Source organism: Trachurus japonicus, chromosome 3, assembly GCF_045865225.1.
Source record: "Trachurus japonicus isolate A0001 chromosome 3, Traja_1.0".
NCBI classification, from domain to species: Eukaryota; Metazoa; Chordata; class Actinopteri; order Carangiformes; family Carangidae; genus Trachurus; species Trachurus japonicus.
The window spans coordinates 36981116-37000965 of record NC_140909.1 but is presented as its reverse complement, the minus strand read 5'-3'; the positions used below and the strand labels follow the sequence as shown (position 1 = coordinate 37000965).

Sequence of the window (19850 nt, the reverse complement as noted above, 5' to 3'; positions counted from 1 at the left end):
TAGGTGTTTGTTTTGCCTTCCTTTTTCAGGCTCCCTAGGTTGAAATCCACGTGGTTTTATGAGCTGTTCCCTCAGATGTCTTCCAGTGATGTAACAAAGACCCGAATTTGCATAATACGACCTTTACCTGGGGCCGGTAGAAGGGGCGGGGCAAGCAGTGGTTCATTTGCATTTATTAAAGGGACAGGCACTGAAACCAGCCGTTCTGAACAGGGCTGTTTTGAGAGGATGAAAAGAGCTGTGATGATTGATCCTTGAGGTATTTTGACCAAAGCATGTCACAGACATGTCTTTAAGACACCTGGGAACTATTTTAATTTGTGGAAATGGGGCATAATATGTCTCCTTTAATATCTTTGAAATAATTGAGGGGCACATTGCAGTTTCACTGTTAGAGATCTCATTAGTTTTGATGGCCTTTATTTATTCAGGTGCATGCTCCTGAGACAGAAATCTTATTGTAAAGAGAGTCCTGAATGTATCCACCCCACCACCCCCACCCCTCCTGCAGCCGGTACAGACTAGAGCTGCATGACAGCAGACGCTGCGCAAACACAGCTCGGTGATGCTGTGGCCACTTTGACTTTGATATCCATTAAGTGAAAACGAGACAGAGTCTTGTGCCCTGCTAGCTGTGAATATGGTGTCACGCTGCTCGCAGAGCTAAAAGAAAATACAAATTGCTCATTCTATCTAAACACAGATGAAGCTGCAGCATGAATGGTTGCCATCAAGCATTAAATTGTCATCACGGTCAGGATGCGCCGTGACACAGAGCGAGGACGGTGGAAGTGGCCGCATCGTTTATAAGTAGATGTTGAGGGCCAGCTGGTGGATGCACTACAACCCCCCCTACGCCTACCCCCACCCCCCTCTGTGTTCAAACTGTCCCTGTGGATCACAGCCAAATGATCACTGAGCAACACTGAGCTGTCTCCATCATCAAGCAGCAAATGTACAATCAGAGCGCAGAGTCAAAATAAACAAACCTGTTATCTCGACCTGAATTTTCAAAATATTTTTCATTGTCAATTTTCTTAACAATTGAAACAACAGACAAACACACACATATATAATAATAAAAAATAAATGAATAAAATAAGAAATGTTGTACTCTGTACTCTGTACTATGTTAAGCATCTTTGTGTACACACAAAGATGCTTAACATAGTATCAGAGCTGACTGTCCCCTTGAATACACCAATTATGTAAAGATAGATACTCTTTAGGGTGGTTAACTACAGTTTCAAGTACTCCAGAATACAATAGATCTCCACACAGACCTGAATGAATTTAATGTCTAATGTCTCTAAACCATAAATCCTTATGGCCATACTGCATTTTCACAAATACACGCTATAGCCGAGAAAAGCAAACTTTCCACACTCGCACAGGAGCCAAAATAAAAAAGCATGGGCTGATGCTGAAGGGCTGACAGACAGACAGTGTCTGAAATGTGGTGCAATAAATAATACGGGGTTGAAAACAATAGGAAAAGGATGTGGCTGTCAGTCCTCCTGAGTATTCCCCCCAGTCTGTGTTGTGAGATCTGTTTTTCTTTTGCTTTTTGATTAATGAACACCATGCAACAGCTTGTTGCAAATTTAGTTTTAAAACATCCTCCAGAATCCCAAAAGAAATTTGAATCACGCTGGTAATCCTCTATTGTGGTCATTAAGCTGGAAGTTTTAAGCTGTCGTCTCAAGTTTTAATTGACAGTTTGCGCGGTCGCTTTATATCAAATCATTATTTGTTTCTAATTTTGGGATGACACAAAAAAACCTTTCTCATCTCTCTCTCTCTCATCTCTGTATCAAAGTGTACATAATAGATCATATTTGATTTCACTTTGTTTTATTTGAGATTTGTCATTTTAATGAAGTGTCTCTTATCTTCCAAAAGTGTCTGCGGTTGTTCTGCGATGTTCACCGTCACACTGCGCCTCGGCAATTAACTGTTTACCAGCCGGTCCACCTGTCATCTGCCATGCGGATCCTTCCACCCCTTCTCCTTTGCCTCCCACGTAGCAAACACTGTGATGAGGTTTTCTGGCCCATTCATTGTGCTGTCAGGAGATTTGCAGCCTTCGAAAAGCCCAGCAAAAACCACAGTCTTGGCAACGTTCGGGACCACCCTCCTGGCGCCCAACACCATGCTGTTTCAGAGTCTGTTAGATCACACTCTGAGCCCATACACTGTAATCCCTTCACATGCAAAACCAGAGAAAGTTGCTGATGAATGCACAACATATGTAGTACAGTATATAAGAAGAGCAAGGACAGACTACAGGTTTCAGGTTTTTGTTTTTTTGTTTGTTTGATTTTTTTTGTCCAGTTTTCTTGAATGAAGTCTAATGAGTGAATCTCTGTTGCTCTGCTGGATGATTTTGCAGAATAGACCCTCTACTACAGCTAATTAGCTCATTGATAGACTCATTAAGCTTTTTAAATGTGATGTTGAGTCGATGAAAATTGTTAATAAATCTCTGCCGGCCGCTGTGATAGCGCTGTGTCTAATTACGTTTGTTGTTTTAGATAAAAGCGGAGGTGGTAGACGCTTATTCGCGGTGTCGGTGGAAGTCGTTTCCTGTCAAGTAATCCAGTGTCGTGTGATCACCTTTAGGCTTCCTCAGCCATCAGGATCATTTCCCGGTCCTATATAATCCCTCAACACACATTTTAAAGCCCTGCGATCGCTTTACTTAAAATATTTCCCCAGTCCGTCAGTAAACACACATTTTGAAAGAATGGAAAGAAAATCCTCTTTTCCACGACTTATCATCAAACAGCATGTGATAGCAAAGATGTAACAACTGAGAAGTGTTAACATGCAGCCCCTCCCTTTATTTTTGCAGCTACAACTTAACTTTGATATGACAGATGTTCTCAGTAGCACTTTAAACGTGACGCTTGACACTTGCTGCACTACAGACTGATAAAAGCATGTATATACATGTGGATGTGACGTGAATATCACAGTCCTATGTTGTTGGCTTTGTTGTTTTTACCTTGTTGGAGTTTGTCTTTGAAACACACATTATGTTGTACGGTTCTGTACGTTCCCTTCACTGCAAGACGCCGTTTTCACCTGCTGCGCTTTTCTCTTCGTCTGCACTGTAATAACATTTCTGAGACACTCAATTCAGTTTTAAATCGGAGAGCAGGGATTCTCCGATTCAAACGACCTCATGCACAAGCTGCAGACTGTACAGCTGTAGTTCTCTCAGACCTTAGTGAAGCCTTCGTCACGGTTGATTGCGCCGTTTTATTGGCTCATCCTGACGAGTGGATGGGTACTTTGGGTTAAGCATTAAGTTGCTTTAGGGCCAATCTTACTCACTGATCATTGTCAATTAAAAAGGGAAATTCCTTCTTTGCCAATGCTGTTATCAGGTCTCATTCTTCTCTGTCCTTACATCCTGTCTCCTTGCTGTGTCATCGCCCTTTAAATCCACCGTGGTGAATTTTAGGTAAGGTCATGTGGTATATTGATGTGTTGATGAAAAGAAGGGATCACCGCCGACACGTCTTCACTTGCATTCAAAAAGTAGTTTATTAACAAGAAGAAGAGCAGTGTACAAAAAATGTCGAATCTTGGAGCATCTCATGATGCCAATGTGAGATCTCTCTCTATGGCTCAAAACCACAATCTTTATATACTTTCTAACTCCAAAACTCCACCTTCTCCCAACATAAGGATATAGCTTTCCATATTAGGCATTAACTGTTCAACATTAATGGAATGTATCTGTCTAACATACACAGTTCATGTATTGTGTTCATAAACACAAGACAGGATCTAGCCTATATATAATTTTACGACCTTGAGTTCATGCTTCGGACAAGGCTGAACATCAGCTTAAGGCTCTAAACAACAAAAACACATTCACCTAGGGTGCATCTCACATGGGTCACTCATGTCTAATCTATTACTGTTACTAAACACTTTCCTTCAGTTCCAAGAAAAACAGAAGAACATAATGCATGATGTTAAAGCTAAAAGTTCAGGTGGATAATACACTACAGTCACAGTCGAGATTTGACTGTAACCTTTACAAAGAACAGTGCCATCTTAATAGATACTTGTAAAACCATGTATTTGAATTGAGGCAAGGGACTGGATTTCAGACAATTACATATTTAAAAAGGAAAGAATGATTCAGAAATATGCTTTTACTCCCCATTTTGAATTTGGGAATTGTATTACTTCAGTTCTGTGATGAGGTCTTTGTTATGTGGGGTAGCGGTTCTCAAAGTGGGGTCCCCTGGGGAATCTTAAAGGAGTTCCTGAGGGTTTGCAGTAAAAATGGGAGTCATTCATTTTCACTATATTTCCACCCATAACTAACAGAGTGATGGATTGTTTGACTCTTTTGCTCAGGGGTTTCAAACACGTCCTGTAATCAATCATCTAAAATCAGAAATCTTATCAGATGGGGGAGGGGGCGATCTAATTTGTGTCCTTGAGATTTGAGTTTGAGAACCGCTTGGTAATCGAAGCAGTGAAAGTCAGCTGGATTTTTTTTCTCCCTAAATCAAAATATTTACATCCTCTAATGACCTGGAGAAAGTCATTAATGCATGAGCACATTTCATGTAAATGAGTGTGGCAGACTGTACTGCTCTGTAAGTAAAAGATCATTCTCATGCCTCCAGATTGTCTATAAAACTGTAGCGAGGATGCTAAACTGGCACCAAACAATGAGACCGCATGACCCTCTTACTCTGGCATCTCTCCCCCTGGCTGGCTGGCTGGCTGGCTGGCAGTCAGAAGATTTTAAGAATTACTGATCACGTTTAAAGTTCAGAGCTACATTTCTGACCTTTTAGATTCCTAGGAGCCTGAGAACACCCTCAGATCCTCAAAAGGGGGGCACTCCAGACTGCTCCCTCAGTCTAGTCTGAAATCGAGACACAGCCGAGCACTGGCTGTCAGAGCTCATGCTCAGCCAAATGCCCTGCTGAAAAAAACCGAGGCCCAGTGAGTCAATAGTGCTTTTTTTTTTTTTTAGAAGGAAGCTAATTCTTTAAAAGAACATGCAGTGCAGAAACCAATGGAATCACCTTTTTGTTTCTTTTCTCTTTTTCAGAACAAGAGCCTGAAAAACAAACTGCTCTCTGGCAACAAACTTTGCGACGCCTATGCTGAAGAGGTAAGGATGTTTAATTAGCATGGTTCTTTTTTTTCACAATTATAATCAATTTTCAGCTCCAGCTACTTAATTGCTCGTTGTTCATGAAATAGGAACAATTTCTGGTTAGATGTTGAAGGCAGATTTTGTTCCCTTGTGACTAAGCAATGCTAATGAAACACAAATTACAACATAGACATGTAACTGTGATTAGCATTAATTCACTGTGAAGTTTTGCTGTATTTATGATAATCTGAGCATTTACATTTTGTCTTATCCGTTAAAATTATTTGCAATTATGTTGATCATTATTTGTAACTAATTAATAAACTGTTGGTATTTAGACAGTGATAAATTCACAGGGGGAGGGTTAGACAGAGTTCATTCTTCTTTCTGTTACTCTCTGACAAACACACACGCTTGCTCAGCTTTGTATGTCTGCTGAATCTCAGACAGGAACTCGTCTTGAAAAGTGAGGCCTTTGATGGCTGTATAGTGCAATCTGAGAGTCCCGACTTGTAGTGAGTAAGAGCAGCTTCAAGTACATTTTGGCTTTCATTTTTTGCTGTCACTTCCGCTCTGCTGCCGGTTGTTATGGTCAGCGGAGTCCACCAGGTTCACATCCTCACTCAGCGAAGCCTTGAGCTGAGCTTTTTAACTTCTGCTGACCAAAGCTCAGGCTGTAATTTAGCCATGCAAGATCATACAAGGCAGCAGGTCCTAAGGGCGTCCTGGTGACATGTTCAAGTTACTACAACTGATGCTGTGAAGCTGTGGTTCAGGCTCAATAGCTATGGAGCTGTAGAGTTGGCGATTCCAAGCATTTCCTGTATCCAGGCCACAGTATGTGGAATAACTTTCAATTTTTTTCAACATAGAGCAGTGTGGTGATCCAGACAGCTTGATAGATGGCAACCTTGGAGCAAAAGATGGAGATTTTTCTTTAGAAATTCCCTGGGCTAGACCTCCCCCTAAGGCAGCTGACGTTTGTTTGATCAGTGATACAGAGGACATTACCAAGGTTTTTGAATGATGGAACAATTGCATTTTCAGGTGAAGACAAGCAATTATGGAGTCTGGCAGGTATCAGAGAGGAACAGTGACATTTGAGTCCTTAAAAATTGCTAATCTGTAACCAAAAGAGGAAAGAAGCATGTGAATTATTAACCCATGCTCTCAGAGTTCCTAATTTCTCGACCCTTTCTCTTACATCTTACCTCAGAAATGCCTCCAGCCCATTAGAGAGGCCCAGTCCCACCTCTCCGGGAGGTTAGCTTCTTTCATGCAGTTTCTTTCATCACACTCTTTGAAAACTTTAAACATTATGCTATCAGTATTTTCTGTCCAATTTGAACACCTCATAATTTTAAACCAAGGATGGAAAACACAGTAAGTTGGCAGTTTATTAGCCACACTTGGCTAAAACCAATGCAATCTACAGTAATGCAACAGCCCTGCAATACCTTCATGAGGGATACGTAATATGCTTTTGGACAGGTGTTGATTCACCTGTGTGGTCATTGTGGAAGTTGGAGTTTGTGGTGCTATTGAACTTTATTTTGTTTTATTGACAGGTGTACCTATTATTTTGTCCAGCCCATTTACAGTATCTGTAGAAATACCTCTATGTATAGTGGGATTTAGTTAAAAAACCTCACAAATGATGCCATTCAGTATGATCATTAAAGTTGCATCAACACCTCCCAGAGACACTTCAGCATACTGATGATTTTAACTATACCGACGATAGGACTTATTGCAAGACTATTGTATCAGACTGCGCTCGCTTCAACTAAGTGTACCTAATTAACTGGGAACGGAGGGTATACTGTAGTCAGACAAATTCTATTGCAACAGAAATAATCTTCTGATGGGGGCTTTTTAATGTGTATCAAGTGCTCCAGCATCTCAAAACATTTTTATCCAAGTATATCCAACTATGTCCACTACTGCTACAATGGCTGGATGCTTTTATGTTGGTTTACTGTAATAAATAATTTGAGGGTATGAATTATTCATTTGAACTTCTGCATAAAAGACTTACTGTTCTGACCCCATAAAACTACTGGTAGCAACATCATTGATGGAATAATGCTTAGAAGTAATATTAATTGTAATAGTTATAATAAATAGAATAGGCTACAAGTGTATTTGGACAAAGCAAAGCAGCCTGTATGTTAGTTATGGGCTAATGTCAAAAGTGCACTCTGTGATATATTTTCTACAGGTGGTTCGTTTCCATAATTTGCATCCCCAATTTTCTTCTGTCCATTTCTTCCCACCTTCAGGAAATGGGCAGTAGATGATTTCAGTGTTCTTCAAGGTAAATTATGTTATAGGAGGCAGTAAATACCATTATATTAAGCCGTATATTATACATAAAGCCCTCAATGGCCCGTATTATTAACTCCATCCCTGTCAAAAAACCAAGGCTTTAGTTTCAGAGCCTGGCACTGGTTAGGACACTGATCACACTTGACCTCAGAGCCACACTCAGATTATTCCAGAATATTGTTTTCTTCATGGACCAATGAAATTATGACCCTGTTGATAGTTGGGATTATAATGCATTTTGGTGATTGTGTTGTGATTGGATACAGCTAATTTAATACACTCCAAAACACATCGAAGAGAGATTGATTTCCAATTGACCCTAGCAGGATGTCAGGTTATTGAAATTGTTTATACTCATTTATTTTCTTTTTTGGATGTTAGACACATATAGATGAACTATTAATAAACAAAGACTACATGTTGGCCATCTGGTCACTGCATTACTATCTAACATCCAAGTTTTTACAGCAGCTGTATATTGCTAAGATTTACCACGTCTGGGTTTTACAGGGTTAAAGGTATGTGGGATGATGAAAGTTTGAGGAGATGTATTTATAAACTCAAACCACGTTGGGATCAGTTAAATAATGCTTTAGGTTCAGGGTTGATATATGAGGTGACAGTCTTGCCGTGTTACTTTTTCACAGGTCAACTTACATCAGCATCAGTAACATTACCGGCTCAGATCGTCTACACCACAGATCAGAGGTCCACAAAGAGAATTTAGTGCATGAAGCTCTTGATGTTGAAGAGCTTTTCATTGACCCAGACGTCTGCTCCAACACTGAGATCATTCTTTGAGTTCCAGTTGAAACACGATAAAAATTGGTGTTAAAAACTACAGGCCTAATCCTCCAGCTGAACATCCCTGACATTCAACCAGCTAAGCTTATCCAAGCTATCATCACATATTCAGACTCCGAGATGATGATGGGACATTTGACTATGCAGCCAGGTCTGATTATAACACTTCAGAAAAGAGTTGGAAAATAGCTCAGAGTCTATGAAGGGGTCCTGATTGAAGTTGTCAGCAGTCTACACACACAGCCAGAATTTTCCCTGCAAGAGCAATAGAAATGATGCAGTGACAGGAAATACAACTAGTTGGCTTTGTGCTTGTAGTTGACACTATCTCAACAATCTCAGTAATACTGAGCTGTGTTCTTGCCCAGTGGTTCTTGTCCGCCTGATTATTTCCGCAGAGATTTTATCAAGGTCAGAAGACTTTGAGTTCTTTAGGGACCAAATAGCCACTAGAATTTTCTTGGAACGCAGGTAGATGGAGGTCACTGTCTTCAATTCCCCTTGGGAGCCAATGAAAGTTGGAGTAAATCAGTAAGAGGCACATTGTTCCATGCCCCTACTGCGGTTCTGTAAAGTAATTTATGTTTAAAGGGGAAGGGTTACAGGCTGAAGCTGTAATCACACTGTAATGACTGTAGGGCGACACAACGAGATGGATACGGAAGCTGAAAAACAATTTCCACCAGAGAGGGTAATTGCAAACATCACCATCTATTACATGGTAGGTGTGGAAAGGTATAAAAGGAAGTAAACATACCACCCATAAACATAATTTCTGTTTACACATTCTTTGTCAGTAAACAGTTTGGGAGTGTTGGTGGACCTATTACACATTTCAGCATATCCCACACAAGCCGTGACATAATGTTGAACCTAGATCAAACTGGAAGAGCATGTTAACTTTTGAACTCTTAATTGTTCACTAGAAATCAGCTCTTTGTGCTTTCAGTCTCTTTATCTTTTCAATCAAGAATTCCTCAGAGCTTTGGATGAGCCAGAGTTTTAGGAAAAAATGCTAGAGATAAAAAATCTTTGAATCTTAAATCGCACACTTTGAAACCATGCCCAAGAACTGAGCAGAGGCTAGATTTCTGTTTTTTTTAATCTAAGTCTTGGATAAACTTTCTAAGTACAATCACCTTTTTGTTGCATTTGATGCATTTTAAGAGATTATACAGCAGCTTTCGTTTATGTGCAATTTGCGTCCTCATCTTGTGAAAACTGGCTGTTGGATTTCCCTGCATTGTATAGAACACATTTTATTTGGCGTGGTAATCGTTTTTCAGAAAGCTGCTTTAACTTGTGCTTGGCTTTTGCTTGCTATGAGAGGTGGAGGATTGAGCTTTGTGCTCTTAATCTTTGTTGTGTGCAGAAAACTACTCAGCTAAAAAGGCATGAAATTACATGTTAACAACAGTGTAAAAGTGGTTGTATGGCTGCTGTTACAGTAATATGCATGAATTGATCCTATATCCTCACTGACCGTAAAATTGATAACTTTTAGGGTTGCCTGACTCCTGACTACTATTCTGACAAAACAACACCAGTTATTGATGTGTCTTCAAAATGCATGGAACTATAGTGCAGGGCTAGAACAGATGAATATTTAAATTATCAATTAATCTGCTAATTATTTTACTGATTAATCAATCGACCATTTATCACTGCACGAGACGATTGAAAATTGTTAAAAATTACCCCAAACCCATCTTCAAATTGCCCAACTAATTGTCCAAAACCCAAAGATTTCAGTTTACAGTTATCAAAGCAAGTCCTCTCAGTGGAGAAGCTACAAACAAAATTCATTAATTAGTTATTTGACAACTTGTCAAATTAGTTGTCAAATATATCAATTAGTTATTTGACAAGTTGTCAAATGGATAATTGATGAATGGTTTCAGCTCCAGTATAGGGAGGGAAGAATGTGTTACCCTTCATTGGGCAAGTGAGCACACTCACATTTACACAATCTTATACTTTTAAAAATGCTCCTTTAACCTTTTCTGAAAAATGATTACCTTCAAAGGGTGAAGCACCTTATTGTTGACCCTGATTTGCAGATTTGAAAAAAAAGAAGAATTTTTAAAATATTCAAAGTAATAGGAACAAAACATCTCTGAATAGAAATGTTGAATTTTCAGGTGTTTAAACGAGTGCCTTATAAATGGTTAACTAGTGTAAATGTAACCGATAAACTTAAATTGCAGCTTTGAGGGTTCCCAAGAAAAATGACCGACAGCAGCCAAGAAGTAGTATATTCATGTCATATCACATATGTTATATGTGTTAATTTTCATTAAACAATAATGCCATCAGGCCCACATCTGAAATATTAAAGGTGCTCTGTGCTTTGAACTTTGATGTTATGTCATTTTTAAAATAATAGTAATTATAATAGTGTGTAATAATTTGTAATCAACGATTTTTACATAACACTTCTGCTAGTGCTTTCTAACAATAAAAAAAGGAACAAAAACCCAACAAACAGAAATACAATATCAGCATAAGTGAAACTTACTATTAACTTAAGACTTAATTTTTACTTAATTGTTATTTCCTCTGCTACAGTTTCAGCTCATGACAATTCAGGAGTGTGTTGTTGTTCTCTGCACCAACATTATTTCAAAAAATTGTTCAGACAGTTGAATTTAATTTTGTAAGCCCAGATATTTCTCATAGCACAATTGATGGAAGCTCTCTCCCATGCCAAGTTTCTTTTATGCATCTCAAAAACAGTTTGGAAAGACATAACTGGTGCTGTAGTGTTCAAACACGACCACATAAACAGAGAGAGGTTACGAGGAAAAGTGTATCACAGACTTTTGGTAAGCTGAGTGAGGAAATTCAGTGGCAGGCAGCCACTTGCCTGACTCACCCTGTGTCTGTTCACCTTACCAATCACAAACACTTGACGAATTCGCCAGACCATTTAAATTGAAAAGGAAGCTTATACCAAGCCTGAGAGACTCAGTTTGCCACTTCTGTTGGTGAAACTGCTGCTGCCTTCTATACATATCTAACTCTTTCTGCTCCTTTTGCGGGTCACTTGAAGAATGTCCTGCGACCTTTCTGGACCAGACAGTGTTGTTCTCAGGGGAAACGTCTGATAGCTCAGAAATCCTGAGTCAATGTCAAAGTTAAGACCAGCTCCGTGAGGGAGATGCTGTGGCTCATCTTTCCCACAAAAGTGCATGAATTTATCACCTATGTGCTATTTTGTCAAATTTATAGTGTTGCAGTCTAGTCATCATTTGGATGATGGATGTTTTACATTTCAGTATTTCATCTCTGTTATCACGAGAATTACATTTCATTCTCACGTCGGGGACACATCCAGTCACCTGAACCCTATGCAGATGAAATATAATACACTGGATTTTGGAGGATTTGCTGTAATTACTGCTTTCAAGGTGAATTGCCACATAGAACTGATTCAACAGGGTTTTTTCAATAAGGCAGCATGTCATCATCACCTTGTTTGGCGCAATTTTAATGATCCAGGAAACAGATTACACATGTATTTAATAGTAAATCAATTATTTTATTATGTTTTTCACTTACATGTATTAATCAAGCCTGGATGTACTTTCCTTGGCGAGGGGTTTTATTAATTGTTTTGTCTATAAATGTAAACAACACCAAAAATCAGCAGACATGTCAACTATTAATGTGTTAGTTGCGAGTGGTGCTTCTGTTTACAGAGATGGTAGCATTATATAAGAACCATAGATGTTATAACCACTGACACTTTTTTCGTAGCTGTGTCTCAACATATATATCCTTCTCATCTCTCCCTATGTGTATAACTAAGCCTGAAGACATTCTGTCCTAGAAAATAGATGACATGTACACTAACTGAGCACAATATTAGGTTATTCATTTAATCAGCCAATCATGTGGCAGCGGTGCAGTGCATAAAGTGGTGCAGATAGAGCTCAGGACCTTCAGGTTATGTTCACATCAAACATCAGGAGGAGGAAAAGTCTGTTGTTGGTGCCAGCTGGGCTGATTTTAAAATATTATTTAAACTGCAGAACAGTTCTTGAGAGTTTTCACAGAGAAAGGTGGTGAAAACAGAAATGAATGTCCAGTGAGCGACACCTCTGTGGATGGAAACACCTTCCAGATGACAGAGGTTGAAGGAGACTGACCACACTGGTTCAACCTGTCAAGAAGGCTACAAACCACTCTTTACAACTGTGGTGAACAGAAAGGCATCTCAGAGTGCAGGGCAGGGCATGTCAAACCAAGAGGTGGAAGGGCTACAACAGAAAAGCACCATGTCTCCAGTCAGCCAAGAACAGAAATCTGAGGCTGCAGAGGACACAAAGTCACCAAAACAGGACAGCTGAAAGCAAAGAATGCTCTGATCTATCCTGAAATGATGAAATCAACCTGCCCCGTGTTGACAGCCTGTGCTTCTGGTGGTGGTGTAATGGTGACAGGAATATTTTCTTGTCACATTTTGTGCCCCTTAACGCCAGTCAGTCACAGTTTGATTACCGCAGCCTCTCTGAGTATTGTTGCTGACCATATGCATCCCGTTATGGCTGCATTACCATCCTCTACCGGTTACTTCTAGCATGATAATGCTCCATGTCACGCAGCAAAAATCGTCTTAACTGTTTTTTATAAATATGCGCGTTAGTTTAGAGAAGTTCAGAATCCTCCTCCATCACCAGACCTGAATCCAGCCGCTAAACACCTCAGGGATGTGGTGAAGCAGGGGGTTGGCAGTGTGAATGTGCAGCTGACAAATCTGCAGAAATGATGTGATGTAACTGTGTCAACATACAGCAGAATGTCAAAGGCACATTTCCAACATCTTGCAGAATCCATGCATCAAACGGTGGCAGAGCGAGACAGTGTAAACAGGAGAGGCTGAGCCCCAACGAAACTAAAACCATCACGATTTGTATCGAGGCCAAAGGCTCGGTCAGTTGCCAGGCGACCTATAGATGGTGATAGATACCCGAAAGCTAAAACAGCTCCAGTGATTTTCTGGTCCAGTCGGGGAGACTTTTCGGGAAACCGCCTGGGACTGGAGCCGTGTAAGATGACCCCTCGCTCCGCCAGTGCCATGAAGAATTGAGTCTAGCAAAGTGAGGGCACAACCCAGTATTAGTGTTTCTAATAAAAGGCTTGGCAGTCACCTGCCATGTAATATTAGAATGGCTCATGACTCATCCAGGAATCAGGAATCACAATTCAAAGCAGAGTTTCTGCACATATGAATGTTTGATGTTTGGCTGCTTTAATAATGCCTTGTTTTGGGAGATGATGTATTCTCCCAGCTTCAGTGATGTACCCTACAATACAATTAGTTATGTGCACGGCAAGCATATGAGAGCAGATCCTTAAAATAAAACAAACGTCTTGCTCTGCTGTTCTCTGATGTTACTCCATTCACTAGCCATATTGAATAAATCAGATTATCCTGACTGAAATGATTGAAATAAAATATATACTTTGAGTCGGTACATATTGGCCACCTGCCAGTCACCAGTCTGCCTCAGCTCACATGCTTCAGCCCATCAGACACACTTCACAAATAGGGCAATCTGTTTAAATGAGGAAGGAGGTGTAGCAGGTCTGTGATGCTGCTGTGTGCTCCCGCTGAGCATGCACATATAAATGCATGCTGAGAATGTCTGGACACTTTGCACACCCACCACTACCTTGTCATGCCATGTCACCTGTTTTTAGCTCCCCCTATGTAATCTGGAGAAGTTGCCCCTGTTCCATCACATGGAGGATTTATAGTACAGGTATATACAGACACAAACCGTGCATACAAAACTCATCTGTTCTATGAGGGAACTAAAGCAGGCTTTTTGTCTGCTAGTTCTTTCAATAACAATGTGAGCTGATTCTGAGGTGACCTTCCTACAATAACACTTTGACAGCTACTGTGCAATGAAAAGGAATGAATAGAAATTTAGAAAGATATCAGTATAACGGCAACTTATAAATCACTCTTTAACAAAATGGAAGTAGCCTTCAGCCATTAAAGATCGTTTTTATAGCAAAGATTGGCATATTGAAATCTTTACTGTAAAATTCTTAGAAGAAAATGTACATGTTTTATATACACGGATCAAACAACAAGCCAATCCAGAGAAAATTATCACCCAACTTGCAGTTCCCCTTAGCGCTATGAAGCATTTTGTTGTTTTGGTTTTACAACCCACAACTGCTCACCATAGTTGTTTCCAGTAGGTAGGCAGCTGTTCCCACCTCTAATAAACAGACTTTACTCCACTCCCTGCCCTTCACCAAAGTTATTGTTACACCAATCTGGTGAACATAGGAGATCATTTAGTAGCTGAAAAGTGAGATTTTGGTTCAGAACAAAAGAAATGAGCTATTAAAAGATATCACACAAACAGAGGAAATATGTTGCTCAATGTTGGATGCAGCTGCTTGGTAATGTGTCAAAGTTTGTTGTACTATCCCCATGGTGGACAAAGTGGAGTTTTTGAACTTAAAATAAATTACACACAGTCCCTAAACAAGAGTGACAATCAGAGTTCAATTTATAGTATGATATAATATTAAAACGGAATCAATCCACTTCTGGCAGGTTGTAACATCCTTTATTTTCTCTGATAACTAATAAGTCATTATATCCAAAGCAGAATGTTAGTGTGAATAAACCCATGCTTGCCCCTGAGACAGCTCAGATCTTAACGGTTTTGTCATCATTTTCACAAGGACGATGACTCTCACTGATACATTTCATGAATATTTTCAAAAGGTTAGAGAGAGCTGTGAAATTGCACCAGGCTTTTAAAACACTGTGTCATTGTGTTTTGTGACTCTCTGAGGTGATTTTTAAAGGATGTTTCTTGGCTGCCTTTGCTTGTGTCTGACAGGCAGCAGTAGAGAGGCAGACAGGAAACACAGGAGCGAGAGAAACAACATGCAACAAAGGTTCCCAGCCTGAGTTGACCATGGGCATTGTGATTTATGTGGAATCCATTGTGTCCCATTCAGCTAGCAGAGCGCTAACTATTTGAAATGCAGGTCCTACACCCTCGCAGGAGTTGAACCATCATGAACAACAAGGGGGAGATGCTGCTGTGGTTGTCCTGGGCTGAGAAGACAGCACACATGATTTATACTGAGTAAATAATAGACCAATGCCTGGCAGTTCTGAGAGCTCAGCGCTTTTAGAGATCCAGGTATTTGCATTTATAGGTTAACACAGATTCTATTTCAAATCAAATGTCTCAAAAGCTGCACTTAACTTATACAGATTAAATTGATTTGCCCATTTTATGACCTGGCGACAGTAAAACACTCTTTAACCACCTCAGATCAAATGAGATTAAGTAAATCAGACTCTTAAAGTTGTGTCTATTTAACCTCACAGGTGTTCTATGGAAAACATAACTGAATTATGATGCTTTTTGTTGTTAAAGGGACAACGAGGAGTTTGTCTTTGGTTATAAAAAAGTCTCACATTAATGTGGATGAATCTACGTTACCCACACTTGTTAAAGGCTCCATTTTCGATAAATATATCGTTTTGTCTCTATCGTTATTTTGTTATTTTAATTAATGGTGGAAATGCTGGGCGAGCCGACTAGCGTTTCCTTACTTTCGGTTTCACGGCCGCTTCCCGGCGAGTCATGATAATAACGCCTTTTATGGTCGGAACTAAGACGGTATGTGATCGTCTTCGAATCTCTGACTTTAATTCTTGATGAATGAAAACATTCTGGGCAAGATGTCCATCTTGCGCCGCTCCAAGAATTTCACCGTGCGCGCGGAGGCTCATGGTAAATGTAGTACTGTATGAAAACACTTCACTTTCCAAAACTCCTTGTTGTCCCTTTAAGATATGGAAAGTAAATCAACACAGACACTTTTTTTTTTCACAGCTAACTTTGTCACATGCGACAAGTATAATCTATAATCTATAATCAAGTATAATCTAGTATAATATGACTATAATATAACTTTTTTGTATTAAAGGGATAGTTCAACATTTTGGCAAATTGGCCCATTGCCATAATTGCTATAGTCATAGCAGTAGGTTCGTTACCTTTAATTGTAGGTGTAAGCTATTTTTAGTACAGCGGAGCGCAGCAGCTGGCTGCTCAGAGCTACGCTATGGAGGCTAAGGGAATTTCTTGGTTTCCCTCATTAAACTCATCAAATATAAAATCCCAAAACTCCACAGCGCTTTTGTAGACAAGTTGTGAGCTGCACAACCACCACGCTATGAGATAATGACGGAACGATACAAAACGGAGCCGTTTTCGAGGTAAATTCATACAAAACCGCTGATGCCCATTGCGTTCAGGGACAGTTTTTCAGCAAGCAGTCTCCGTATTTACCCTGTATTTACCTCGAAAACGGCTCCGTTTCGTATCGTTCCGTCATTATCTCATAGCGTGGTGGTTGTGCAGGTCACAACTTGTCTACAAAAGCGCTGTGGAGTTTTGGGATGTTGAATTTGATGAGTTTAATGAGGGAAACCAAGAAATTCCCTTAGCCTCCATAGCGTAGCTCTGAGCAGCCAGCTGCTGCGCTCCGCCGTACTGAAAATAGCTTACACCTACAATTAAAGGTAATGAACCTACTGCTATGACTATAGCGATTATGGCAATGGGCCAATTTGCCAAAATGTTGAACTATCCCTTTAAAATAACTGCTGACTAGATCCATATTGTATATTAAGTTAAATTGCATTAACCTTTTGTTTTTGTTTTTTAGAAAGGTTCAAAGCCAGATCGTAATCCACATTTTAGATACCAATTAAGATTTTGGTCATTCTTCACTTTTATACAGGATTTTAACCAGAAATTTGTAGAGAAACAAGCTTTATGACAATGGAGGCTCATAATTAAAAAATGTATTCAGTGTTGTTGTTGTTTTGTTTGTTTTAACAGATATAATGACTGTGTCAGTTCATTTTGAAGAGGAGCAGCCCAGTAATATCATCCTAAACAACTGACACTTAAAAATAATCCACAGTGAGAGTTGCTGACTCTCTGACTATGCTGTCATTTCAATCATCTTGATTGTGAACTATAGAACACTATATACTACATGTGTCTTTCTTGCATTTTCTTTTTTTTTCACCCTCCGTCCTTTACTTATTTCAAGGGCAGACTTTGTACTTTGAGTTGGCAAAAAGTTGAGTCACTGTAGTTTTATTGCACATTAAATGATCACAGATACAAGGCTTCATAATAACCACCGTATGAAAGCAATTTCCAGACAACACAGTGTGAAAAACTGTAAATGGCTGCTGAGTGCCACACGGAGGCTTTCACAGTGTTCTTGCTCACATCATACGCAGCTTTGAGGATGGCTGTGTATCACAAGCTATCTAGGAGTCAGCCTCTGGGCTCCATGTGCCCACTGATGTGGAGCAGCAGAGTGGTCACTGTGTACGTTTGCGGGTGGCTAAAAAGGGGCTGCTCTGTTTGCGTGTGTGTGTGTGTGTGTGTGTGTGTGTGTGTGTGTGTGTGTGTGTGTGTGTGTGTGTGTGTGTGTGTGTGTGCTGCTAACCAAAGACAGACAAGAGCCCGCTGTAACCTGCGCGTGTGTGGGGGATGAGGGTGGTAATGTGTGTAGTGGGAGTGAGAATTCAGGTTTAGACAGTGGGCAAGAAGCCAGTGCATGACTGCATCATTGTGTGGACTATGCAGTTCAGTGAAGGGGAGATTTGATATTTTCTTCCTCTCGGTAGGGCCTTCCTTTAAGCCACAGCTTTGCCCAGGGAACACTCACAAAGGAGTCTTCTGCTGCAGCTGGCAGAATCCTGCTACGTGATCTAAAACCAATTTCGCTATTTGAATAAGCTAACACTTATTTCCTTATCTTCTCCTTGCAGTCCAAAAAAATCCAGGCTCAACTGAAAGAACTGCGGTACGGGAAAAAGGATTTAATTTTTAAGGTAAGCTCAAACTCAAGGGGGGGGGGTTGGTTTTATAGTAGATCCAGACCAGACGTAAACAGGTACTTCAGAACACCTTGAAAGGATGATCCCATCACACAAGCTACTCCAATTAATTCAGTCTTCAATTACAAAGTCCCGTCCAGCAAGGCAGTAGCCTGCAAAATCAATTGGCCAGCGCTTAGTCCGCATGTCCTCTGCCCCTTACTTTGCAAGGACTGAGCGTTCTGAAATCTGAGCGCTCACGTAATATTTATTGACATTTACTGATATGTAGGTTGACCTTTCGGGTCTTATTTGCAGCGTTAAAATGTCAGTAGACATTTCTGCCACAATGCCAGTTCCTAAATGTATGTTTTGATCCCTGAGCCTCATCAGTCCTAAAGCTGTGTCGGACATAAATGAATAAAAAGCACTCAGTTCCCCATAGACCGAACGTTGTGCTTCCAGCCCGACTCCTGAATATGTTGTCCCTAGATGTCCTGGTCCTTGTTCTATTTCTAGCCTGTGAATGATGGATGCATCGACTTGTTTGTTTGGTGTCACAGCTCGTAAATCGCTGTCTCTAAATTGCATCAGTCACTCACCCAAAACAGCGTTACCGCTCGGCGTTACCGAACACTTCATGTGGACATTTAACAGCAGATGGTTTTTGAGATTTGTAGGGTGGTGGTGGTGGGTGGGGGGGATAAAGCTAATTTGATGGCACTTCTCTTTGTCTTGTAAAAACAGTCATCTCAGGGATGACAGGCAGTGCTTTTCTCTCTGATGGAAAGGTCAGAGGGAAATGCATCATGTCCCTGTGACCCAGCCACCCCGCCCCCGATCCCTCCAGCTATTCCTGAAAAACTCATCTGTATTTCCCCCATATGCTGTGATCAAAAGCTCAGCTGGGGATGAGGGAGCAGGAAGTAGAGAAGAGTCACTCAACTTACTGAAATGTCATCAGGCTCACAGGAGGGGGACGGGGGGGGTGTCTGTCAAGGCACCTTGACCGGGAGGCAATTGAATTGGTTATGATGGCTGTTGTGCCCTATCAAAGCAGAATGTCACAGTACACAACAGCACAACAAGCCCACAAGACTGGAGACCAAGCAAAGTCAAAAACCTAATTATTTTATCTTGGGCTCCAGTCCGTTTTTCACTGAACTGACAGGTATGGTAATGGAAGCGGGAAAAAAACTGAAAAAAAAAAACTTGTGAGTCCATAAAAACTGAAAAAGGGAGTTGTTTTGACAAAATGGAATAATGCAGATTCACAAAATGAGGACATGCTGCACTTGGGGTACTAGACATGAAGTAGTCAGTATTGTCAGTGTTTTCTCCGGTTAGGGATTTTCCATTAATAGCATTCGGATGTGAAGGACAACTTAAAATAAAAAAACACACTCTACTCTGTGAATCCAAACCATGCAGTCCTAGCACTAAACTGTAAACATTACACAGAGGAAGGTTCCCCTTCACTGGCTCAGCCGCAAGATTAAAAACTTTAGAGGGACTGACACTGCCTTCCCTGCTGTTTCCCCTAAGAGACAATATTTTTTTGGCAGAGGAGCCGTATGCGAGCCTTCACATCTTCTTCTCTCCATCAGTCCACTTTTTAAAATTCACCCCCAGAGCTGTTTCTCCTCCAGCTCGGGAAAAACACAGAAAAGAAAAATGACGAGT

General features: G+C 40.4%; 1 protein-coding gene across 1 annotated transcript in view; it reads left to right on the top strand.

The window, feature by feature from the left end:
* The window catches only part of luzp2 (leucine zipper protein 2), a 158509-nt gene that overhangs the window by 115185 nt on the left and 23474 nt on the right, over positions 1-19850 (top strand). Inside the window, exons 6-7 of the mRNA XM_085772226.1 lie at positions 5090-5152; positions 18120-18182. Of these exons, the coding sequence (XP_085628352.1) occupies positions 5090-5152; positions 18120-18182 (126 nt within the window). The remainder of the gene's footprint in view (positions 1-5089; positions 5153-18119; positions 18183-19850) is intronic.